This window comes from Bos mutus, chromosome 18 (genome assembly GCF_027580195.1).
Source record: "Bos mutus isolate GX-2022 chromosome 18, NWIPB_WYAK_1.1, whole genome shotgun sequence".
NCBI lineage: Eukaryota > Metazoa > Chordata > Mammalia > Artiodactyla > Bovidae > Bos > Bos mutus.
This window is the reverse complement of record NC_091634.1, coordinates 1,363,154-1,388,245: the sequence shown is the minus strand read 5'-3', so window position 1 is coordinate 1,388,245 and position 25,092 is coordinate 1,363,154. Positions and strand designations below refer to the sequence as shown.

At 45.5% G+C, this 25,092-nt stretch overlaps 2 protein-coding genes across 6 annotated transcripts in view; both read left to right on the top strand.

Annotated features, from left to right (window-relative positions):
• LOC102276725 (zinc finger protein 805) overlaps nucleotides 1-25,092 on the top strand; it is a 64,354-nt gene that overhangs the window by 14,951 nt on the left and 24,311 nt on the right. For 3 of the 4 annotated variants that reach the window (XM_070387007.1, XM_070387005.1, XM_070387010.1), the window contains one exon: nucleotides 132-5,177. The exons of the other annotated variant lie outside the window; for it this stretch is intronic. In XM_070387007.1, coding sequence (XP_070243108.1) covers nucleotides 132-1,759 — 1,628 coding nt within the window. In that variant the 3' untranslated portion in view covers nucleotides 1,760-5,177. Of the gene's footprint in view, nucleotides 1-131; nucleotides 5,178-25,092 lie in introns of those variants that run through there. 4 annotated transcript variants of the gene reach the window in all.
• AURKC (aurora kinase C) lies at nucleotides 19,780-24,321 on the top strand. 2 transcript variants are annotated; one of them, XM_070387069.1, is made up of 7 exons: nucleotides 19,780-20,456; nucleotides 20,580-20,616; nucleotides 20,841-21,032; nucleotides 21,421-21,559; nucleotides 22,123-22,271; nucleotides 23,678-23,852; nucleotides 24,019-24,321. In XM_070387069.1, exons 1-7 carry the CDS (start codon nucleotides 20,408-20,410, stop codon nucleotides 24,187-24,189), a joined length of 912 nt encoding a protein of 303 aa, XP_070243170.1. In that variant the 5' UTR covers nucleotides 19,780-20,407; the 3' UTR covers nucleotides 24,190-24,321. The 2 variants fall into 2 exon arrangements, with proteins under 2 accessions (XP_070243170.1, XP_005908790.1); XM_005908728.2 differs by having other exon boundaries at nucleotides 19,782-20,456; nucleotides 20,577-20,616.

Genomic DNA, 25,092 nt, shown 5'->3' with positions numbered 1-25,092 from the left:
GAGTCAATGGTAGCAAAGCATAAAGACCCAGAGGCACTCCTTTCATCTTTATTTTTTTCCTCACTGAAATGCTGATTTCATTTCTTCCGTGTTGGATTACTAACGGGCCCTGTTTATTGTATTTCTTTCAGTTGACGAAGGAAAACCCAAGACCACAGAACCTACCAGTTGTGAACCAACGCTGTCTAAAGGAGCCTCTCTCCAGGAACTGATGCAGGGAGGCCCAGGAGACTCCCAGTTGGGACAAACCAAGGATCAGGATGGGCCGCTGGAAATGCAGGAAGACCACTTTGTACCAGGGATCAACCCCCAGAGGGAGAAGCTTCATGAAAAAATAAGTCCTGAACATGGCAGCTTAAGGACAGCTGGTGGTGTGTGTTCAAGGGTCGAAGAGGAACCAGTCCCTCTAGGGGGTGCTGTCCATGACCGTGACTCCTGTGGATCAGGTAAAGATCCCCTGATTCAGGAAGAGGAAAGTCTCTTCAAATGCAATGAGTGTGGGAAAGTTTTTAACAAGAAACACCTTCTTGCTGGACATGAAAAGATTCACTCTGGAGTGAAGCCCTATGAATGCACTGAGTGTGGGAAAACCTTCATTAAGAGCACACACCTTCTGCAGCACCATATGATCCACACCGGGGAGAGGCCCTACGAGTGCATGGAGTGTGGCAAGGCCTTCAACCGCAAGTCCTACCTGACACAGCACCAGCGGATTCACAGTGGGGAGAAGCCCTACAAGTGCAGTGAGTGTGGAAAGGCCTTTACTCACCGCTCCAATTTTGTCTTACATAAGAGGAGACACAATGGGGAAAAATCCTTTGTATGCAAAGAATGTGGGCAGGTCTTCCGACACAGGCCCGGATTCCTTCGCCATCACATCATCCACAGTGGCGAGAATCCGTATGAGTGCTTTGAGTGTGGCAAGGTCTTCAAACACAAGTCCTACCTCATGTGGCACCAGCAGACCCACACCGGGGAGAAGCCCTACGAGTGCAGCGAATGTGGGAAAGCCTTCTGTGAGAGTGCAGCCCTCATTCACCACTACGTCATCCACACCGGGGAGAAGCCCTTCGAGTGCCTCGAGTGCGGGAAGGCCTTCAACCACAGGTCATACCTCAAGAGGCACCAGCGGATCCACACTGGGGAGAAGCCTTTTGTGTGCACTGAGTGTGGAAGGGCCTTCACCCACTGCTCTACTTTCATCTTGCATAAAAGGGCACACACTGGCGAGAAACCTTTTGAGTGCAAAGAATGTGGGAAAGCCTTTAGCACTAGGAAAGACCTCATTCGGCACTTCAGCATCCACACCGGAGAGAAGCCTTATGAGTGCACGGAGTGTGGGAAGGCCTTCAACCGCAGGTCTGGCCTCACCAGACACCAGAGGATTCACAGTGGAGAGAAGCCCTATGAATGCATGGAGTGCGGGAAGTCCTTCTGCTGGAGCACAAACCTCATTAGACATGCCATCATCCACACTGGAGAGAAGCCCTATAAGTGCAGTGAGTGTGGAAAGGCCTTCAGTCGCAGCTCCTCTCTCACTCAGCATCAAAGGATCCATATTGGGAGAAACTCTGTCAGTGTGACAAATGTGGGAAGACCCTTCACAAGTGGGCAAACCTCTGTCACCCTCCGAGAACTCCTATTGGGGAAAGACTTTTTGAATGTAAACACAGAGGAAAATCTTTTGCAAGAGAAAGTATCTACCATGACATCTGATCACACATACCAAAGAGAAACCCCTCAAGTATCTTCGCTTTGAGAAAACCTGTCAGATCATCTGTAGTTGTGTAAAGACCTGTTTTAGAAATTGACCCAGCGTGGAGCCTTATTCTGCATCTGAGAATTCATCCGTAAGGGAGAGACCAGTGTTTATTGTGCACTAAGGAAACCTTTAGCTGTATTTTTCTCCTTAGTTTACACTGTAGTGTTATCTCAGGAATTTGTATAAAAAGAAGATGGAAATTTAGATAAGCAAATGAAATGCAAACCCAATTCCTTTGAGACTTCTCTGTCAAGCTTATGGCACTTTGTCATGGGTTCCTTAGTTTACTTGGGGTGAGTGGAATGTTATTTCACTGGCAAAGGGCCTTGACCCTTCGTGGGTCTTGTATATACACTCATTGTTATCCAGTGTCAGGAGAGTTAAGATAGTTGAGGGCAGGTATTTACGTAGATAAAAATACACACATGATATATGGGCACATTTTATTGTGCCAGTTAAGACCTTCAGGCTTTAGTTTTTTTAAAAAAACAGACTTTTTTTGGTGGTTTTAAACACCAAACATTCAGACTTTTTTATTGATTCAATCTGTTGTTTACTTAATTTTAGCTCTACCGTAAATCTTAAAATTGGATAAATGAATTGTCTCTATTATTTAAATTGACTTAGCTTTCCTAGTTCCTTGGACTTCCTGTATAAATCTTAGCATGCAAAAAAATATTGCTTCAGCATTTATAGAGATTGATTTAAACCTATAGAGCAGTTCAGAAGTGACACTGTGAACACAGTACATGATATGACACGTCATTAGCATTCTTGGTGTTTCATTATCATTTTGTAATTTTCAATAATGTAGAGTTGCTCAGTCGTGTCCGACTCTTTGCAACCCTGCGGACTGTAGCTCACTAGGCTCCTCCGTCCATAGGATTCTCCAGGCAAGAGTACTGGGTGGGTTGCCATTTCCTTCTCCAGGGGATCTTCCCGACCCAGGGATTGAACCCAGGTCTCCCGCATTGTAGACAGATGCTTTACCGTCTGAGCCACCAGGGAAGTCCTAATTTTCAATAATACAGGCCCTATAAACTCTTAAAAGTGATTTATAAATGCATTGATTTGGGGGTTTTTTTGGCCTTGTGTCTTATAGGATATTAGTTCCCCAATCAGGGATCAAATCCAGGCCAGCTCAGAGTCCTGACCACTGGGGTGGTGGACTGCCAGGGAATTCTCTGTTGACACTGATTCTTAAACTTTCATTTCCTCATTTCCTTTAGTAGTATATAGAAAGATTGTTCTGCGGGTGGTATTTTGGTATCTTGTAGCCTTGGCTGAACTCAGTTATTATTTCTAGTAGTTTCTTTAGATAGAATCCTTGGTATTTTGTACTTAGAAATGTCAACTGCACATACTTTTTTTTCTTCCTATTTGTATTCTTTACATTTCCTTTTCTTAATGCACTTGCTAGGACTTCCAGTCTGATGTTGACTACGAGTAGTAAGAGAGGACATCCTTGATTGGTTTCTGATATTAGGGGGAAAACATTCAGTTTTCTTAACAAGTACAATGTTACAAGTTTTTTTTTTTCCCATAGACTTTTCCTGTCAAGTCTAGAAAGTTTCCCTCAGTTCTTAATTTGGTGAGATTTTTGTTATGCTTGAGTGTTGGGTTTTGTTGGATGCTTTTCCTCCCATCAATTGATGTGATCATCTGATTTTTCTTTGATACCCAGTTGATTGAGTTTTGCATATGGAACCAGCCTTGCATCCTTGGAATAAGCCCCACTTGGTTATGGAGTATGCATTTTAAAATATATATTAAAGCATTTGATTTGACTGTATTTTTTTGAGGCACTTTTCCTCTAATCTCTTGATTGATGGTGCATAGTGGCCATTCTTTGTTTTTAGCTGCTATCATTGTCTGATTTTAGGTCAAGGTGATAGTGGCCTCTCAAGTTCTGTTTTTTAGGAAGATGGTGTGTAAGTGTTTTTAATTGTTGTTTTATAATAGTCCAACGGACCATTTGGGCCTGGAGATTTTCTGGATACTAGTTGATAAATATGGAACTATTCATAGTGTCTTTTCATATTGGATAAATTGGATAGCTGGTCCTCGTCAAAGAAATGTTTCATTTCATCTCAATTTTAGACTTGTTGGAAGTATTCCCTCATTTTTTTTTTCCTCATTATTTTTTTTAACAGCAGCAAGGTATTCCATTTTAGTCCTGATTTTGGAAATAGTCAACTCCTTTTAATCATTGTCAGTCTTAGACATTTACCAATCTTACTGATCATTTTGAAGAACCAGCACTTAATTGATTTTTTTTCTGTTCCTTTCTGTTTTTGCTTTCACTGATTTCTGCCCCAGTTTTTATGATAGCCTATCTTCTGCTTTGCTCTGGTTGTATTTTGCACTTTTAATTTTTGAGGGATGCTGAGATTATTCGACACTTTTTGTTTTCTTATGAAGCATTAAGTATTATAAAGTTCTACCACAGCACTGTTCAAGTTTTGTCCCACAAGTTTTTATCACAGTTTATTCAGTTCTGAATATCCCTTGATTCCTTTAGAGACTTCTTCTGTCACCTGTGGGTTATTTGGAAGTTTTTTATTTCATTTTCTACTGTTTGAACCGTTTTCTGGTATCATTTTGTTATTGATTTCTTGTTTGTTTCACGTTTGGTTTGACTGTTTAAATTTGTTGAAGTTTGTTTATTGCCCTTGGGTGTGGTAAATCTTGTTGAATGTTCTGTAAGACTTCTTGGAAAGAATGTGTATTCTGCTGTCATTGGGTGGAGTTTCTATAAATGTCTGCACAATTTTCTTTGTTGGGGATGTTTTTCAGATTCTCTATATCCTTGCTGACTTTCTGTGTAGTATTTCTTGTCAGTTGCAGAGAGAAATGATGAAGTCTTGAAGTATAATTAAGAAATTGTGGTGTTTGCAGTTTGTATTTTTTAAGTTTCTTGTAACAGCAATAGTTGGGGTCATATTTTTTAAACCCTTTCTGCCACTTTCTTTTAATTTGTAAATTTAGATCATCTAAATTTGAAATAGTTAATGATGCATTAGAGCTTCAGTGTACCATTTTAATTGTTTTTTTTTTTTTTGTATTCCCTTTATAGTGTTACTCTTGTTTTTTAGTTCTTGTTATTTAGCTTTCCTGTCCTTCCTGTGGGTTACTTTAATGTTTTTTAGAATTCTACTTGATGTATCTGTAATGCTTTTGAGTATATATCTTAATTTTTTTTACTGTATGAAGTGTATTACATATACATAACTTAATCACAGACTTATCAATATTTCAGCACTTTGACGTATAGAAACCTTGATTTCATTAGGGTTCTTTTACATTCCCTGTTCTTAATATAGTTGTTCTAAATAGTTTCTCACTGTATACTGAGCACCATATTGGATATTGTAATTTTTGCCTCAACTGTCTTAAGATTTTTTTTTAAAACAAAGTTTGTGAGAAGTGAAGTCTGTGTATCTCCAGTTTTGAAAGGTTGTTGCTGAATGAAAAGATGCTGGGATTTTTGACCTCTGGAGAATTCAATCCGGGGCCAGAGACGAGGCTTGATCGCTCAGAGCTTTTGTGTAATAAAGTTTTATTAAAGTATAAAGGAGATAGAGAAAGCTTCTGACATAGGCATCAAAAGGGGGCAGAAAGAGTACCCCCCTGCCAGTCTTCAGCTGCATGTTATGTAGTCATTAGCAGTCTGTTAATGAAAGAAAGGAATGTCTTAAAACTCAGAATGGCACCAGGCACCCCCATCCATAAGATGCATTTTGGGATAATCTTGGCACCAGATGATTCATCCTGGGCCATAAAACCATTGACTTGAATTGTGAAGAAAGGCAGATTACCATACAGATAGTTTCATTTACATAGATTAGGGGAACAATATCTGAGTATAACGTACTGGTTTGTCAAGTAGGTTCTGAGCCATTATGCTAAGTCACTTCAGTCGTTTCTGACTCTGTGCTACCCTATAGACGGCAGTCCACCAGGCTCCCCCCGTCCCTGGGATTCTCCAGGCAAGAACACTGGAGTGGGCTGCCATTTCCTTCTCCAATGCATGAAAGTGAAAAGTGAAAGTGAAGTCGCTCAGTCGTGTCCGACTCTTCTCGACCCCATGGACTGCAGCCTACCAGGCTCCTCCGTCCATGGGATTTTCCAAGCAAGAGTACTGGAGTGGGGTGCCATTGCCTTCTCCGTTAGGCAGAACCTCCTTGAAGACCGAGTCTGGGGTAAATGCATAGTACATTAACATAGCTTAAGACAAACATTTCCATAAGAAATGCGTTGGTTAACTCAAGGTTTGAGAATAGTGAAACCAGGTGTCATTATGGCAACACAGTATTTTAAGAGAAACCTTTTAATGTATATAGAGAAGGAAAAAAATACTGCTAGTTTGTTTCCTCCTGCCACTTAAGGGAAAAATGTCTGACACTTGCAGCCTATTTCCTCCTTTTGGAGACCCCTGGCCTTCCTGCCTGGTACCCTCTCAGTTTTCCATTTCATTGTTCTTTCTCTTGTTCTTAAAGTCCCAAGTCTTCTATTAACATTTCCCTTCTGTTTGGCAAGTTTCCTTTATCTGTTCTTTCTAAAGTATGTCTGCTGTTAATGAATGTTTTTTTTCTTCATTTAAAAATGTCTTTTCCCCTTCATTCTTGAAAGATATTTTTGTGGAACATACGATGTGGGATCCACAGTTCTTTTAGGACAAAAGAAAACATGTCTGTTTTTCTACATTCTATCTTCTTCTGTGCACCGTGGTTTCATATGAGAAGTGCGTGTCACCCTGTTACTTCTCTATCTGTAAAGCATCCTTTCCGTCACATGTTTTCAAAGTGTTTTTCATTGTGGTCATAAGTTTAATTATGATGTATCCTGGCATAGAACTTTTACGGTCTCTCCTGTTTGGTGGTTGCTCAGCTTTTTGAATCATGTGGTGTATGCCCCTTGCCAAATTTGGACATTTTAAATTATTAATTCTTCAAATATTTTTTCAACCTCACATTTTTTCCTCTTTTAAGGACTCCAGTAACATGAGTGATAATTCTCATGTTTTGTACCATAGGACCCTCAGTTCCCATCTTTTTGTTTCCCCCAGTTTGTATCTCTCTGTTGCTCTTATTGATTAATTTCGATTGATTGCTCTTTGAGCTCACTGATGCCCTTCTCTCATATAATCTACTATTGAGCTTACTCATTGAGTTTTCATTTTGTTTTTTAAATTTTTCAGTTGTTTGATTTCCATTTGGTTATTTTATATGTCTTCTATATTTTTGCCTAGTTTATAATGCCAAAGGAGGACTCTGAGAAAACAGGCAAAACTATGTAGCCCAAAGTCATGATTCTCTGGTGGTTTTATCTTTGTATTGGGATAGAAATCCTAAATAAACTAGAGGAATGAAAGGCCTTATATCCACAGGTATCTCTGAGAACAGATTTTACAACTAAGGTTGACCTCCAGGTTGTTCAGAGCTGTGTTCTCCAGGGAAGGCGTGTGTGTAGAATTTCCTGGTTCTCTAAGGCTTGTTGCAGCCGCAGAGGAGGAGGGTCACTCCCCCTTCAGGCTCACTCTTCCTCCCCGTGACTGAGTGCATCCCCCACCTCCACCCCCAGCTTGCTGAGGGTCTCCGTCTGTGCGCTGTACCTCCTCCTGTATTCTGTGGTCTTTAACTTCTCCCTCTTAATGCCCTTCTAGCCTCATCATCTGTACAGTGAGCGCCATATTGGATGATGTTGTCATTTTTGCCTCAACTGTCAAATGTGTTCAGTCTCTAGTCTCACGCTGGGCACTTTCTGCCCCACATGCCCATTGAACTCCGCCCTTCTTTCTCTCACAGACACACCCAGTGGAACAGTTCTGTCCACTGTCTGTCCTCACCTCCTTGTGGTGTGCTCCAGTGACCGCTAAGAGTGACCTCCACCACGGTCACCTGGCTTGCGCAGTCCTCACAAAGTTCCCATTTGTGCCCCTCTGTGCCCACCTCATTACTGGCCCTTGTGCTGCCCACCCCTCTTTCTCAAGAGTCCTTGGCTGGCTTCTGAGCATTTCTGCTCTTCTCCTTAATAGGGTCTGTGTTTTCCATCTATTAAATAGTTCCACTTCCCAGGATCCATGTGTGGCCTTTGCTTTTTCACTTGTGGTGTGTCCCATGAGTGAGTTAATTCCCTCTCAAGGCATTTTATCCACAGTGATCTAGAGTCCCCCAGTCTGTGTCTCCAGGTTGAATGTTTCTCACTGGCCATCCTTCCACACCCACTGTTTATAAACTGTGTTCATGTGTCATGTGACCATGGCCTGGAGATAAACCTATCGTTAGAACAGCAAGCAAACATTGTTTTATACGTATTAACTCTTAACCTTTGCAGTTTAGGAATTTGTCCAGGGTTTCATGATTAGAAAGTGTAGGAACTGGGATTGGAGTTAGCTGACTGCAAAATCCATGCCCTTGATACTTAACCTGTGTTGTCTTTCATAGGATGGGTGAATGCACCACTTCAGAGTACACCAAGCCTTGATCATTTGTCTGCAAATTACTTTTCTCATTTGACATTAATGTTGACCATCCCTTTAGGATGAGTGAGATACACCAAACTCCCTCTTTAGTGGCTGCATAGTCTGTTTTAACTGAAGAAGATACAGTTGATTTGTGGTGGCAGGAAGATAGAAAAGGGCTAAGGTTTTCAGTGCCCATATTCCCTGTGAATCCCACTGCCATCTGCCTTGTTGCCCAGGCCAGATGGACACCTCGCAGCCATTTTTTCATCATCCCACATCCAACCACTGTCCCGTTCTTTTTTTCCCCTAGTAGACACCCGATAGATGTGTGTTTTAGTGAGTGGCTACACACAGCAGGGAATGTTTATCATAATGCTTGGCTTCCTCACAGTGTTTACATGAAGCTGTGTGTATGCTGCTGCTACTGCTGCTAAGTCGCTTCAGTCATGTCCGACTCTGTGTGACCCCATAGACGGCAGCCCTCCAGGCTCCCCCGTCCCTGGGACTCTCCAGGCAAGAACACTGGAGTGGGTTGCCTTTTCCTTCTCCAATGCGTGAAAGTGAAATCGCTCAGTCGCGTCCGACTCTTAGCGACCCAATGGACTGCAGCCTACCAGGTTCCGCCGTCCATGGGATTTTCCAGGCAAGAGTAATGGAGTGGGGTGCTATTGTATAGTTGCCACCATATAGAACATACGTTGACCTTGAAGAAAAGCTCCAGAAGCTTTTATGGCCAGATGGAAATCAGGATGAATGATTGTATCATGTGATCAAGACCACACTTAGTTCAGCAGTTTCCTAGGAAGACTCCCAGAACTCATGTTTTGTTAACACTCAACAGCTATGCTTATTCCACCAAAACGATCAAAGCAAACTCAGCCAAGAGAAGATGCACAGGGACCAGGGGCAATCTGCAATTGTCCTGGCTCAGGGGAGTCACGTGGGACGTGCTCAATTTAAGCTCTGTCAAGGAGGGACAGCCATCGACTGAAATGTCACATGTGGAAGCTAGCTCGAGACTCAGGGTTTCTTGGGGACTTTAACATTTATACCAAATTCTAGACCTCCAGAAGGACAGTGGATCTTTGGCATAAAACACACTGGTGCACAGAAAGCTTGAGCACACTGAGCCACTCACTCGTGGGAAGTCCTCCAAAATCTAAGGTCTCAAACCACAGCCCAGGGTAAACCTGCTAGTTAAGAGAATAGCAGTCTTGGGCCTGCTCTGTTAGGTCTTCATAGCAACTTAAATGGAACTAAGATGCCAATTAATAAATTCAGGCTTCTGTAATGTTAAGCACAGTTTCCTAAAAGAGTCATAATTTTGAGGCAAAATCATAACCAAAATTTTTTTTAAAACTATCACTAAGCCAAAGTAGAACTGAAGAAACTAGCCGGGATTTAATTTAGTGATGACAACATACAGAGGAAGTCTGGTGACAAGGACCTTGCCTCTTTCTGATAATTGATACACGTGTGATGTGTATACACCACTTGAGGCCACATATATGTACATAAATGTGTAGATACCTAGTACACATGTATCTTTATAGATGAATGGCTTCAAGTGGTCTGATGTGCAAATATACCAGCTGTTTACTTTATAAAGATGTAAATGCCAGACCAGTGCTGTTTCTGAGGCACATAAGGCAGCAGTTTCTCATCTCTCTCTCTCCCTGCTGTCGATACTCTGTGCCTCTGTCTTCAGCAAAGAGAAATAAGGAATGTTTGCATCATCCAGCACACCTCACTTGAAGCTAGACTACCCTGTGTCAGGCTTGGTTACCTTCACCATCTGTGGGGGAGTTTCACCTGGAGCGAGGGGGAGCAGGTGGCTCCTGCAGGGACGGCTTCGCCAGAGAGGTGCTGAAGACCGGCAGGAACCTGGTCTGCGGGGCCTCTCTGCTCCCCGGGCGCTCGGGCTCTGACCCGAAGACCGCCTTTCCCTCTTAGTCCTGGGGTGCTCGGTGATGTCATGCTTGAGGTTTGAGGGCTGAAGACTTGTCATCTCTGCTCATGGATGTGTTATGCAGCTCACTTTTTAAACAGTCTGAAGTAAAGTATAAACAGGCAACCTACCGGGCCTCCCTCAGAGCCGTGTCAGGGCCACGGGCCCTCCCGTCATACTTCTGACCTCTGGCTTACCTGGGAGACTTTAAAACCTTCCTGGCCACTCTCCTCCTCCCCCTTATTTTGGATACTTAATGTTGAAGCATGTGTTTTTATTCTGAAGTTCTAGCATTTGGGACCCCGCTGATCCTGTGGAGACTGCTCCTTCTAGAGCTAGCTAATCTCTCCGGATAATTTTCCCTGTGGTCTGTGCCCTCCGTAGACAAACCAGCCGTTCCAGAGCCAGAGCCCTCAGCTACTGCCTTTATCAAGTCCCTATGCTTCAAGACCCTTCCCCAGATAACCAGGCAGTTGAGGGCAGCCCTTGCACCCTGAGCTGTGCTGGCAGGAACCAAACTAGCAAATCCTAAACCTGCTTGGCCTGCCTGCGTCACCAGTCCCACGCCTCCCAGTGAAGATCACTATATCTGCAGTCTCTCTACCCTTCCCTTCCACCTCTTTGCTTCTGACTGTCCTCAGGGGTTGCCCTACGTGGCCCCGTGGAGCAAGCACAGCAGGCCCTCGTCTTAACTGGAGCCATAAGTAACTCTTCAAAGGCCTCGTATCAGAATAGCAAATCCTACACTTTAAAACAATGCCCAAAAGTATTAATGAGATGATAAATACTAAGAATTTAACAAGGCACATCAGCCACTTCGAGAAGTGAGGGTGCCAGTGCACCCAGCCACATGCGATCTTTGAGTTGGATGTGGAGAGCCACAGACAAGGAGAGTGCCAACCAGGGGCTGTCCAGGTGGGCAAGTGGAAAGCAGGTATCCAAGGGGCCAAGATGTTCCTTAGTAAGATCACACTCAATCTCCCCTGGTGTTTGTATTTTAGGAAGATGGTTTCAGATGCCCGCACAGCCCCACACATCAGACGATGACGAAGCGCCACTAACTGGGGGCCACAAACTCATTAATGACAGCCTAGTCTCCATGTATCATTTCTCCCAAGTCTCTGGGATGTGAAGGAAGAAACGCCTCTCGTGTGCTGAGTCCCAAGTCCTGCTACATCATTCGTTCTCTTGACCATCTTCCAGCTGACAGGCACCCTCACCACTCTCCTCCCTCCTCCCTTACAGCCTCTCTAGTTGCATCATCTTTCAGCAACTCTCACTATGGCTTGTTCTAGTGTCATTTCATGTGCTTGCTCTCAGGATAAATCTTCACACGTTTGAAGTGCTTTGCTTGCACTTAGGCAGTCATCACCGTTTGCCCCACCTCAGAGTGTGCCCAATGTTTTTCTTGCCTGTGACCTCACCTGCCTAAAGCCTGTTTTTCATCTGCTCTGTCCCTCACCCTTTCTGACTTGTCTTCATCCATTGCCCTGAGCGTCCGGCACCACTGTCTTCACCACGTCTCACGTATTCACATCTTTATTCCTCCCTCTTCCTTTAACTGAGGAGTGCCCTTGGGATTCTCTTCGTTTCCTTGTGATAATTGCACTTCACTGTTACCTCATCCTTTTTCTTCCGTTTCCCAAACCTCCCTGCCTTGTGAACCTCCTTCCTAGGGTCCTGCTGTCTTCATCACCCTGGCCAAGGTCAGCAGTGACTCCCGTGTTTATATAATGTAAGCCCTGGTCTTGAGACTGAGAATCATCTCACTGACCATTCTTGAAATACACTTTTTTTCGTTCCATATCATCACTCTCCTGGTTTTCTCCCTCCTTTCTTTTTTTTCCTTCCTTGCTGACTCATGCACGTCTAGCCACCCATGCAGTTTTGAAATTCCTAAACAGTTTCCACAGTCCCTTTTCTTTCTTTGTGGTCTCTCCCTAGGCTTCATCCGCATCCTTCATGCGGCTTCACTTATCTTCATTGTTGTTGTTTAGTCACTCAGTCTTGTCCAACTCATTGTGACCCCGTGGGCTGCAGCATGCCAGGCTTCCCTGTCCTTCACCATCCCCCAGGAGCCTGCTTAAACTCGTGTCCATTGAGTTGGTGATGCCATCCGACCATCTCATCCTTCTCCCACCTTCTCCCACCTTCAGTCTTTCCCAGCATCAGGGTCTTTTCTAATGTGTCAGCTCTTTGCATCAGGTGGCCAAAGTATTAGAGCTTCAGCTTCATCATCAGTCCTTCCAATGAATATTCAGAGTTGATTTCCTTCAGGATAGACTGGTTTGATCTTGCAGTGCAAGGGACTCTCAAGAGTTTTCTAATGCCAAAGTTTGAAAGCATCAATTCTTCGGCACTCAGCCTTCTTTATAGTCCAACTCTCACATCCATACATGAGTACTGGAAAAAACATAGTTTTGATTATACAGACCTTTGTTACTTTGAACAAGTTGGAATTTATTTTCCCAGTCCTGACTTCTTGGGGCCCTAGACCTGAATTCCTGATTACTGCCCCTACTTGAGTGTTTGGAAGATGTCGGTCTCCACGTGACTGTTTAAAGGTTCCTAAAGTGGCTCCCGCTCCTCCCTGATACTGATCCTCTTGTAGTTTTGCCTCTGCACCACATGGCACGGTTTGGTGACCAAGGACAGAACCCCGACTCAACCTTGTGACCTCTGTTTCCTTACACTCCACACGCCAAGTTGCCAGTGTCACCTCTTAAATGCCTCTCAGGTTTGTCTTCCGTAACCCACCACTTCCTTCCTGGACTATCACACATCATCTATCACTTCTGTTTCAGCTTAGTAACTAGGTATTTTTTCACCTGTATTTCCTCTCCAGTCCATTCTCCACACTGAAACTAGAGATGCAGTGCAAATTAGACTGGCACCTGCCCAACACACATGCCCTTCAGTCGTTTCATGACTTCCCTTAACTCTGGAGATAAAAACCAAAGCCTTCACGTAGCCCATCCATGGGGCCTTACCTGGTGTGGGATGTGTCTAATTTGCTCCCTTCTCTCTTTCACGATCCCACTGCTCTGCTCTTGACTTGTGTTTCCTTTTGTCTCCCCACCCATTGCTAGGCTCTTCCCTACACTTTGGCTGGAGAATGAATGCTTACCCTTCACAGTACAGTTCAGTTCAGTCTCTCAGTTGTGTCTGACTCTTTGCAACCCCGTGGATTGCAGCACGTCAGGCCTCCCTGTCCATCACCAAGTCCCAGAGTTCATCCAAACTCATGTCCATTGAGTCAGTGATGCCATCCAGCCATCTCATCCTCTGCCGTCCACTTCTCCTCCTGCCCCCAATCCCTCCCAGCATCAGAGTCTTTTCCAATGAGTCAACTCTTTGCATGAGGTGGCCAAAGTATTGGAGTTTCAGCTTTAGCATCAGTCCTTCCAAAGAACACCCAGGACTGATCTTTAGAATGGACTGGTTGGATATCCTTGCAGTCCAAGGGACTCTCAAAAGATTTCTCCAACACCGCAGTTCAAAAGCATCAATTCTTCGGCATTCAGCTTTCTTCACAGTGCAACTTTCACATCCATATATGACCACTGGAAAATCACATCTCACATCAAATAGCACTTCCCCAGGGAAGCCTTTACCGTGATTCCCATCTAGGTCAGTACTTTCCTTTTTCAAGGAGACTTTCATGTCTGCCCAAGACCACCTTCAGGCTTGGTGTCACCACAGAAAGACAGAGACCGCGATCTGCAAGGGGAAAAGGCACCTAGAATACAATGCAAGAGGAACCGAGCACCGCGCCTGGGTGACTCCCCGTGCAGTTCCAGAGCTGTGTGACAGCGTGTTCATCAACACCAGAAGGGAAGTTCGCCCCAGCTTCCCGGCCCACAGATGCCTTTATCGAGGCAGCGCCCACTGGACTGACCATGGAGACAGGATCCACAGAAGGCAAAGTGTAGTGTAGTCGTAGGCAGACAAAACCCACCCTTCACCGTGAGTCCCACTGTTAGCATAAACTTTCTGGTCTTAATGATACAGTGGGGCCCACAGACATAAGCAGAGAAATCACTCTTACCAGGCAAGACTGTCTAAGGATGCAGAGATAAAGGGAAAGTCTTTTTTTTTTTTTTTTGGCCACGCCATGTGGGATATTGGTTCCCTGACCAGGGATGGAACCCAGACCCCAACTGTGAAAGCACGGAGTCCATGAAAGCACCGAGTCCGTGAAAGCACTGGTCCCCCAGGAGTCCCCCACAGGTACATTTTAGAACGTGTTCAGGAGCATAATAGAAGCTCCTTACAATGGCCGACAAGGTTCTACACGGTTTGCCTCTGTTTTCTCTCCAAGCTTATCTCGTACCATTCTAATCCCAGCAAATTAAGGCTAAGCTGCACTAGCCTTGCTTTACTCAAACACCCCAATACCCTCACAACCCAGGAATGTCTTTCTCAAAGGCCCAGGGGTCCATTTTTATGAAATGAAGTCATCAAAGGAGATAGCATCTTTCTGTCCCAGTGGCTCAGCTGGTAAACAACCTGCTTGCAGTGCAGGAGACCTGGGTTTGATCCCTGGGTCAGGAAGATCCCCTGGAGAAGGGAATGGCAACTCATTCCAGTATTCTTGCTTAGAGGGTTCCATGGACAGAGGAGCCTGGCAGGCTACGATCCATGGGGGTCACAAAGAGTCAAACACGACTGAGCGACTGTCACTCACACATCCCAGTTTCTTGTGGGGCAGGGGTGAGGGCAGGAGCCCAATTTGCTCCAAGTAGCAAAACTACCTCCCATCGTATGAGAAGTCAGTTTTCCTCTATAGAAAGCCAGTGTAACAGCAAGTAATCACCCCATTACTGCGTTAGTGTAGCATGAACTATGTGTAATAAATGGTGCTGTCCTTACTTCATAGGACTAATTGTTTATTGGAAAACGCAGGGAATGGTTTGTGTCTGTTTGGCTATATGAAGGGGTGAGTGTTCTTTGAAGTCTCTTAATGACCATCTGGAGAAGGCAATGGCACCCCACTCCAGTACTCTTGCCTGGAAAATCCCATGGACAGAGGAGGCTGGTAGGCTGCAGACCATGGGGTTGCGAAGAGTTGGACATGACTGAGCGACTTCACTTTCACTTTTCCCTTTCATGCATTGGAGAAGGAAATGGCAACCCATGCCAGTGTTCTTGCCTGGAGAATCCCAGGGACGGGGGAGCCTGGTGGGCAGCCGTCTATGGGGTCGCACAGAGTCGGACACGACCGAAGTGACTTAGCAGCAGCAGTAGCAGCAACGACCATCTGCCATGTGCATCAGATTCTAGTCTAATGCTTATACAACTTTAAACTTTTATTTCTTTACTGTCTTTGCAGTGAGACTTTTCTGAATGAGGAGGAGACTTTTTCTTTTTAAATTGTATTTCTCTAACAATTTACCCTATTTCCTATCTAAAAGAGTTCAGTTACAATTGTTTTGAAAATTCTGTATATGTCAAACAAATATGTGGGCTTACTATTTGAGACCCAAAGTGGAAACCAATTACTGAGTCCAACAAATAGAGTTGACCCTTGAACAACAGGGGTCTGAACTGCGTAGGTCCACTTACATGCAGATTTCTCGTCCAGTGTACTATAGTACTGTGCCATCCCGGGTTGGTAGAGTTCCTAGATGCAGAAGCAAGGATACAGAGGAATGGCGAATGCTGATAAGATAGGCTGGAACCCTTGCTGTAGGACTTTCAGCTGGACAAACATCTCCTCCAGCAACAAAATACAAAGAAACTATAAGGGACTAAAAATAACTGCCTGCATGTATAAGATTATGAGCAATAAGATACAAAAAGACCAAAAACTCAACTGCCGTTTCTGATGAGCTGGGAACAAATGGACCCTGATGGGAGCAAAAACAGTGTACTGGCATGCTCGCTGCACACAGCACCAGCCAGCGGGTGGCAGACAACCTAAGCCACATCTCCATCCCCATCCCTGGGCCCACCCCGGGCCCACCCCTACCCTCAACTGGTTTAAGAGACCAGCTCGTCCCCCGCCCTCCACGGAGTGAGTCAGGGAACCTGTTCTTGTTTTCTCCCTCCTGCAGCAGGAGTCTTGCCTATGAAGTCTTGCCTGAATTTCTCCTCAGGCCTCTTTGTTATCGCCAAGGTTATGACTTTGTCTACCCACCAATTGCAAATGAAAAATACAGAGACAGAGTTTAGGGGACATAGAAAGATGGCTTTATTTCTCTGCCCAGTGAGGGGAGAATACAGCAGGCTGGCACCTCAGGAGATCTTTCAGGCCCATCCAAGTTTCTTCTCTAGACTGCTCACTGTTCCCTTTACTTTTCTGTTTTTCAGTTCAGTTCAGTTCAGTCGCTCAGTTGTGTCTGACTCTCTGCGACCCCATGAATCGCAGCACGCCAGGCCTCCCTGTCCATCACTATCTCCCGGAGTTCACTCAAACTCACATCCATTGAGTCAGTGATGCCATCCAACCGTCTCATCCTCTGTCGTCCCCCTTCTCCTCCTGCCCCCAATCCCTCCCAGCATCACAGTCTTTTCCAATGAGTCAACTCTTCGCATGAGGTGGCCAAAGTATTGGAGTTTTAGCTTTAGCATCATTCCTTCAAAAGAACACCCAGGGCTGATTTCCTTCAGAATGGACTGGTTGGATCTCCTTGCAGTCCAAGGGACTCTCAAGAGATTTCTCGAACACCATAGTTCAAAAGCATCAATTCTTCAGCGCTCAGCTGTCTTCACAGTCCAACTCTCACATCCATACATGACCACTGGAAGGCTATGGTTATAGCCTTGACTAGATGGACCTTTGTTGGTAAAGTAATGTCTGTTCTTAGAGAAGGAAAAACTTCATTTGTATTTTTTCTACAACACTCATCCATTTCTATTGATTAAGGAGTCCAAGAACCCTGGTGGTAAGACCAAGGGCTAACCATAACTTAAATGTGGATTTTTTTTTTTCCCTTTTTTTTTTTTTTTGTTGCACCACACTGCATGCCACATGAATCTTCCCCAATGGGGGATCGATCCTGTACCCCCTGCAGTGGAAGCACGGAGTCTTAACCACTGGACCACCACGGAAGTCCATGTGTGGGTTTTGACAGTGCTGAACGTCAGCCCCACCCCAGCCCTCATTTAAGGGTCAGCTGTACTGTAGTGAGTACATGAGAGGGGAGCAGTAAGTGCAGCTATGGGTCTTTGCCCCCATGCCAAATGGCCTGGGCAGTCCTGGGCTGGGGGAGGCAGGTGTATTGAGGGAGGGCACACAAGCCATAGGATATCTGGAGACAGAAGCAGATGTCAGGGAGCTCCACCACGGTGACCCTCATGCATGTGAGTGGTTGAGGAGGAGCCTGAGGAACGGCCTGAATAGGACAGGACCCTCAAGCTGGGGCAGCTTGAGTTGCACTTGGTCCTGGTGTGTGCCAACAGCATAACACGTCCCTGTTACTGAGTCTAAGCTCACTGTGCTCACCGCACGACAGGCCAATAAAATCAAAGACAGGTATTGAGGCAAGGAATACGACTCTATTTAGAAAGCCGGCTGACAGAGAGGATGGCAGACTAAAGTCTCAAAATAATCACCTTACCTTGGTCTGGATGGCAGGTTCTTCTCTAAAACAGAGAGGGAGAGGAGGTGAGGAAGTAAAGTAAAATGGCCCTTTATTTTGCAAAACAATACCAGATGTGTTAATTTCTTCTTTAGTGCAACCATTCACAGGTGAGCTGGGTCAGATTGTCTCTCTGTGAGCTGAATAAAGGTACTTCAGTTTAACAGTCAGGCTGAGGGGAGGGTTCCCCGAGGCAGGCTATTATGTATGATTATCATAACAAAAGCAAACAAGCCAAAATAACTAAAAGCAAAGGTTAAAGTCAAAGAAACAGATCCAACAAGGAGCCAGAACTGGCTCTTCAGTGCAACACCCTGGCAGCTTCCTGCCGTTGATTTCTCGTCAGTCACACTGGCCGTCTGGCTTCCCAGGTGGTACTAGTGGTAAAGAACCAGGCTGCCATTGCAGGAGACGTAAGGGATGCAGGTTTGATCCCTGGGTTAGGGACGATCCCCTGGAGAAGGGAATGGTTAGACATTCCAGTATTCTTGCCTGGAGAATCCAATGGACAGAGGAGCTGGAGGGCTACAGTCCATGGGGTGGCAAAGAGTTGAACACGACTGAAAGGACTTAGCACACACACTTCCTTATGTCACTGACTTTCTTAACTCACTCCCTCAGAGATTTATATACATGTTCATTCATTCAGATACAGTCCATGGAATTCTCCAGTCCAGAATACTGGAGTGGTAGTCTTTCCCTTCTCCAGGGGATCTTCCTGACCCAGGGATCGAACCCAGGTCTCCCACATTGCAGGCGGATTCTTTACCAGCTGAGCCACAAAGGAAGCCAAAATCAGATACTATGCGTTCCATGGAATATTCTTAAATTCTTAAAGAGATGGGAATACCAGACCACCTGACCTGCCTCCTGAGAAATCCATATGCGGGTCAGGAGGTAACAGTTAGAACCGGACAAGGAACAATGGACTGATTCCAAATTGGGGAAGGAGTATGTCAAGGCTGTATATTGTCACCCTGATTATTTAATTTATATGTAAAGTACATCATGCAAAATGCCAGGCTGGATGAAGCACAAGCTGGAATCAAGACTGCCGGGAGAAATATCAATAACCTCAGATACGCAGATGACACCACTCTTATGGCAGAAAGCAAAGAACTAAAGAGCCTCTTGATGAAAGTGAAAGAGCAGAGTGAAAAAGTTGGCTTAAAACTCACATTCATAAAGCTAAGATCATGGCATCTGGTCCCCTCACTTCATGGCTAATAGATGGGGAAACAAAGGAAACCGTGAGAGACTATTTTTGGGGGGCTTCAAAATCACTGCACATAGTGACTACAGCCAAAACAAAACAAAACAAAACAAAAAGCCTACAAAGAAATATCTCTTAGGAATAGGATGAAAAAACCCTGCACAAAATATTAGCAAAACAAATTAAGTACCATATCAAAAGGATGATATACCACGACCAAATGCAGTTTACTCCTGTAATGGAAGGACAACAGAATGAAAGATAAAAGCCCACATGATCATCTCAGTTGATATTATAAAAGCCTTTGACAGAATTCATGATTTTAACAAAAAATCCACAAACTAGGACTAGAAAGAAAGTACCTGAACATATGACAGACTTTATTTTCTTGAGCTCCAAAATCACTGCAGAGGGTGAGTGCAGCCATGAAATTAAAAGACGCTTACTCCTTGGAAGAAAAGCAATGAGCGACCTAGACAGCATATAAAAAAGCAGAGACATTACTTTGCAAACAAAGGTCTGTCTAGTCTAAGCTATGGTTTTTCCCATAGTCATGTATGGATGTGAGAGTTGGACTATAAAGAAAGCTGAGCACCGAAGAATTGATGCTTTTGAACTGGGGTTTTGGAGAAGACTCTTGAGAGTCCCTTGGACTTCAAGGAGATCCAACCAGTCAATCCTAAAGGAAATCAGTCCTTAATATTCATTGGAAGGACTGATGCTGAAGCTGAAGCTCCAATACCTAGGCCACCGGATGAGAAGACCTGACTCATTGGAAAAGACCCTGACGCTGGGAAAGATTGAAGGCGGAGGAGAAGGGGACGGCAGAGGATGAGATGGTTGGATGGCATCAGTGACTCGATGGACATGAGTTTGAGCAATCTCCGGAGTTGGTGATGGACAGGGAGGCCTGGTGCGGCAGTCTGTGGGGTCGCCAAGAGTAGGACACGATTGAGTGACTGAACTGAACTGAATTGAGCAGCACAGACTCTGCACACCACTCCCCGCTTGATCCCTTTACCTCCACTTGTGTCTTTCTGGGGCGTTTCCCACCTTCTTGGCTCCATGCCCGGCCCTCTTATTGGCCCAGTCCCCTAAGTCCCGCCTCCAGTCACCGGACCGGAAGCGCTCATTCTTGCCCCTTCCGTTGAGCATGCTTCCTAATCGTCAGAAATTTTAACCAATGGGAGTCAACCAGGAACTACCTGCTCGGCCAATGGGGCCAGAGAACATAGTATAAATACCCTAGCGTGCGAATGCAGCAAGTTGCCCCGATTCAGTCCCTGAGAGGGGGTCCTCGTAGTAGGTTGCCGCGTAGCTGGTTCCCCGAGTCTGTAAGGGAGCAAGTGGCGACTACAGGAGCCTCAACCTGAATGTTACCTCCTGCCTGGACACCCAGCTCCGCAGGGCGTCCTCCTCCACACCGTCTCTGGTCATGAGCCATCGAGGAACTGCGAGGAAGGCGGGCGGGATGCAGCACGCAGGTGGAAGGGTTATGTACCAGGAACAGGGAAAGAGGGTGTTTAGAAGACAGGCCTGGGGTCGGGTGTTGGGGGTGAGGGGGTGCACAGAACAAAGGATGGACATCTCTTTTCTTTTTTCAGTAGCTGCAGCAGGTCAAACGGTGCCCGGAGCCCCAACCGCGTGAGCGCCTTTGTTTTTTATCAGGAAGAGGAAGGGAAGTGGGACCGAGTGTGTGAAGTGTTGCCTTAGGGGACCGACAGTTATGGACCCAACACCCTGGCTGAGCCCTTAAGAAGGAAAAGGGGCCCGAGGAGGGAAACAGTGAAAGCGGAAGGCGAGCACGAGGGACCCCTGACTCTCCACTCACCTCCGAAACGGAGGCGCTCTGCTTTCTTTCCTGTCAGGCGGCGTTTCACAGTTGATGATTTTGAAATCGGGCGTCCTCTCGGCAAGGGAAAATTTGGGAATGTGTACCTGGCTCGCCTGAAGAAAAACCATTTCATCGTGGCCCTGAAAGTCCTGTTCAAGTCCCAGATAGAGAAGGAAGGCCTGGAACACCAGCTGCGCAGGGAAGTTGAAATCCAGGCCCATCTCCAGTAAGGATAGTCTGTGAGCTTCCTGTGCCGGTTCTTATTTTTTTCTCTTTCCTGTTTTCCTGTTCCGTCTCTGACATCTGAACTCAGCGTTTCCCCCCGTACTACCTCCAAATAAGCCGTTTGCTTGCATCTTAAAGATTTTTTTTCCCCTCTGCAATTCATTCCAGTTATACCATGTAAATCTCCCTGCGTCACACACTCGAATTCTGACACCTGCTTCGTTTTCCGCTCACAAATTTACAGACGGAGCGGTTCCTATACAGGTCCCAGCACAATTTGCCCCTCTGTGTGACCAGTCACTTATAATAGCATCATGAGTTGGGCCTCAGGGAGCTGTGTTTTGTTTTTTTAGGGAGCAGTCTTGACACTTACTCCTTCTGTCCTCCAGACACCCCAATATCCTGCGCCTGTACAACTACTTCCATGATGCGCGCCGGGTGTACCTGATTTTAGAATATGCCCCAAAGGGCGAGCTCTACAAGGCGCTGCAAAGGAGTCACACGTTTGATGAACAGCGTACAGCCACGGTGAGGCGGGAGGGCTCAGGTTCACGAGTTTACAATGGGCTGGTGTGGGGGTCATTGCTTGAGGCTTTCACGAGTGTCCACGTGGCTTCTTTCTTTATTTCATTCTATAAATTATATATAGTGACACTAAGTTATATATAGTGACTTACATCCTACAACTTCATATGTGGATACCCTAATGCTCAGTCGTGTCCAATTCTTTGCAACCCCATGGACTGTAGCCCCCACCAGACTCCTCTGTCCAAGGGGTTTCCCCAGCAGGAATACTGGAGTGAGTTGCCTTTCCTCTTCCATGTGGATGCCCTAATAATTACCCCAGAATATTAATAAGTACTGTGTGTAAGTTTGGATTCTTTGGTTGTGAGCAACAGAATCTAACCGCACTACCTTATGGAAAGAAACATGAAATGCTCTGAGGGAGTTCACTGAAATAAATGAGTGGAACTGACTTAGAAATAGGAAGCAAGAGATTTTGGGAGGGCTCCAGATGGGTAATCAAGCATTAATCATCATCTTCTCGTGGCTGGCTTCATTTCCAGACTGCTTTTTCATTTCTCACACAGATAATAGAGGAGTTGGCAGATGCTCTGATCTACTGCCATGAAAGGAAGGTGATTCACAGGGATATTAAGCCAGAGAACCTGCTGCTGGGGCTCATGGGTGAAGTGAAGATTGCAGACTTCGGCTGGTCTGTGCACACCCCCTCTCTGAGGTAGGTCCGGTGGGTGCCAGTTAAGAATGATCTAGTTTAATTCATCTCACATGTAAGACCCAGATACAAACTGAGTTTGTATTTAAATACTACCTTTTGAAATGCATATTCTAATATATATTTGTTGACTGAAAGAATGGGGTTCAACTATACCTTTTGTTTTAAATCCTCTTAACATATAAGTTTATCAATAAATTTCCATGTAAATACATCAAGAACTATTGTGCCATAATTCCACAAAATTTACTCTATCAACAAAGCATAATTATACATGTATATAGGGCTTCACAGGTGGTGCTAGCTGTAAAGAACCTGCCTACCAATGCAAGAGATGTGGGTTTCATCCCTGGGTCGTGAAGATCCTCTGGAGGAGGGCGTGGCAACCCACTCCAGTATTCTTGCCTGGAGAATCCCATGGACAGAGGAGCCTGTCAGCTATAGTCCATGGAGCTGCAAAGAGCTGGATGTGGCTGAAGTGACTTAACACACACACACGTGGACATAAATACATGTATACATACGGTTGAGTCCCTTCGATGTTCACCTGAAACTACCACAACATTGTTAATCAGCTATATGAGTGAAAGTCACTCAGCTGTGTCTGACTCTTTGCAACCCCATGGACTGTAGCCCACCAGGCTCCTTTGTCCCTGGAATTCCCCAGGCAAGAATACTGAAGTGAGGTTGGTATTTCCTTCTCTAGGGGATCTTCCCAACCCAGGTCTCCTGCATTGCAGGCAGATTCTTTAATTGGCTATACCCCAATACAAAATAAAAAGTTTAAAATTTGAAAAAAAAAAAATAAAGCATGACTATTTTACTTGGAGATCATTCTGAAGGAGATCAGCCCTGGGATTTCTTTGGAGGGAATGATACTGAAGCTGAAACTGCAGTACTTTGGCCACCTCATGCGAAGAGTTGACTGATTGGAAAAGACTCTGATGCTGGGAGGGATTGGGGGCAGGAGGACAAGGGGGACGACAGAGGATGAGATGGCTGGATGGCATCACTGACTCGATGGACATGAGTCTGAGTGAACTCTGTGAGTTGGTTATGGACAGGGAGGCCTGGCGTGCTGTGATTCATGGGGTCTCGAAGAGTCAGACACGACTGAGCGACTGAACTGAACTGAACTGAATTTACTTGGTCTCTCTTGTTGCACCATCAATTTGTTTCAAATCTTCCTTGTGAAAACTTCCTGGATCATGAGCTAAATATAAATAATTGTAGAAAGAATCTCAGAATATGGAATTGATGGGTCCCAGTACTTGTGGTCTCGGAACCTTGATGCATGTTAAAACTTGGTGTTTCCTGATTCCTGTGCTTGGGAAGGGACTGCCTGGGCCTGGAAGCTGGGGATGGACACCTTCTCTTGTACTTATGCCCCTTTCTCTGCAACCCTCTAGGAGAAGGACCACGTGTGGGACGCTGGACTACTTGCCCCCAGAAATGATCGAGGGGAGAACATACGATGAGAAGGTGGATCTATGGTGCATTGGGGTGCTCTGCTATGAGTTGCTGGTAGGAAATCCACCCTTTGAGAGTGCCTCCACTAGTGAGACCTACAGACGCATCCTCAAGGTGGGATGGCCACACTCTGGGCATTCATGCGGGAACTGGTTTGTAGGGGGTGGGGAGGTGGGTGGGCCTGCGGAGCCTGGGGCACATACAGTGGTGGTCTACTAAGATCTAGGACAGTGCCATGAATGGATCGAGGCAATTAACCATACTTCTCTGGCCTCATCAGGTAGATTTAAGGTTTCCTCCATCAATGTCTTCGGGGGCTCGGGACCTGATCTCCAAGCTTCTCAGATTCCAGCCCTTGGAGAGGCTGCCCTTGGTCCGGGTCTTGGAACACCCATGGATCCGGGCCCACTCTCAGAGGGTGCTGCCCCCATCTGTTCCTATGGCTTTCTGAGCCCTGTCCCCCCCATCCCTTTGGGATTGCTCATGGAGCACCGTTGGCTCTGGTAGCTCACTTGTCTTTTGTTTCTTCTCTTTTAAGATGCATCATTTTATTATCATACTTAATAAAAGTTGAATCATTTTGTACCAAGTCTCTTTTTAAAACATCGTTTGGCTGCGTCTGGTCTTAGTTGCAGGAGCTTTGTTGCATCTTTCATTGCAGCGTATAGACTCTAGGCTCAGTTGCTCTTCTGCTTGTGGGATCTCAGTTCCCCCATCAGGGATGGAACCTGCGTCCCCTGCATTGCAAGGTGGATTCTTAACCACTGGGCCACCAGGGATGTCCCACACGGGTCTTTGCATGTGTTGGTGTGTGACTGGGTGAAGTCTTTATTTCTTGTAGAAACTTTCCCACGAGAGCAGCCCTAACTGATGCTCTTCTTGGGTCACAGGTATTGTGACTTAACCACTCTTCCTGAAAACTAGTTATTACTTTATGCAGATAACCACCCTGATGGTGCATTCAGTTCAGTTCAATTGCTCAGTCGTGTCCAACTCTTTGCGACCCCATGAACCGCAGCACACCAGGCCTCCCTGTCTATCACCAACAACCGGAGTCCACCCAAACCCATGTCCATTGTGTCGGTGAAGCCATCCAACCATCTCATCCTCTGTTGTCCCCTTCTCCTCCTGCCCTCAATCTTTCCCAGCATCAGGGGCTTTTCAAATGAGTCAGCTCTTCGCATCAGGTGGTCAAAGTGTAGGAGTTTCAGCTTCAACATCAGTCCTACCAATGAACACCCAGGACTGATCTCCTTTATGATGGACTGGTTGGATCTCTTTGCAGTCCAAGGGTGCATTACCTACCCCCTATCTCAGGGGCCCCTAGACTCACTTTACTCTTCCCCAGGTTTTC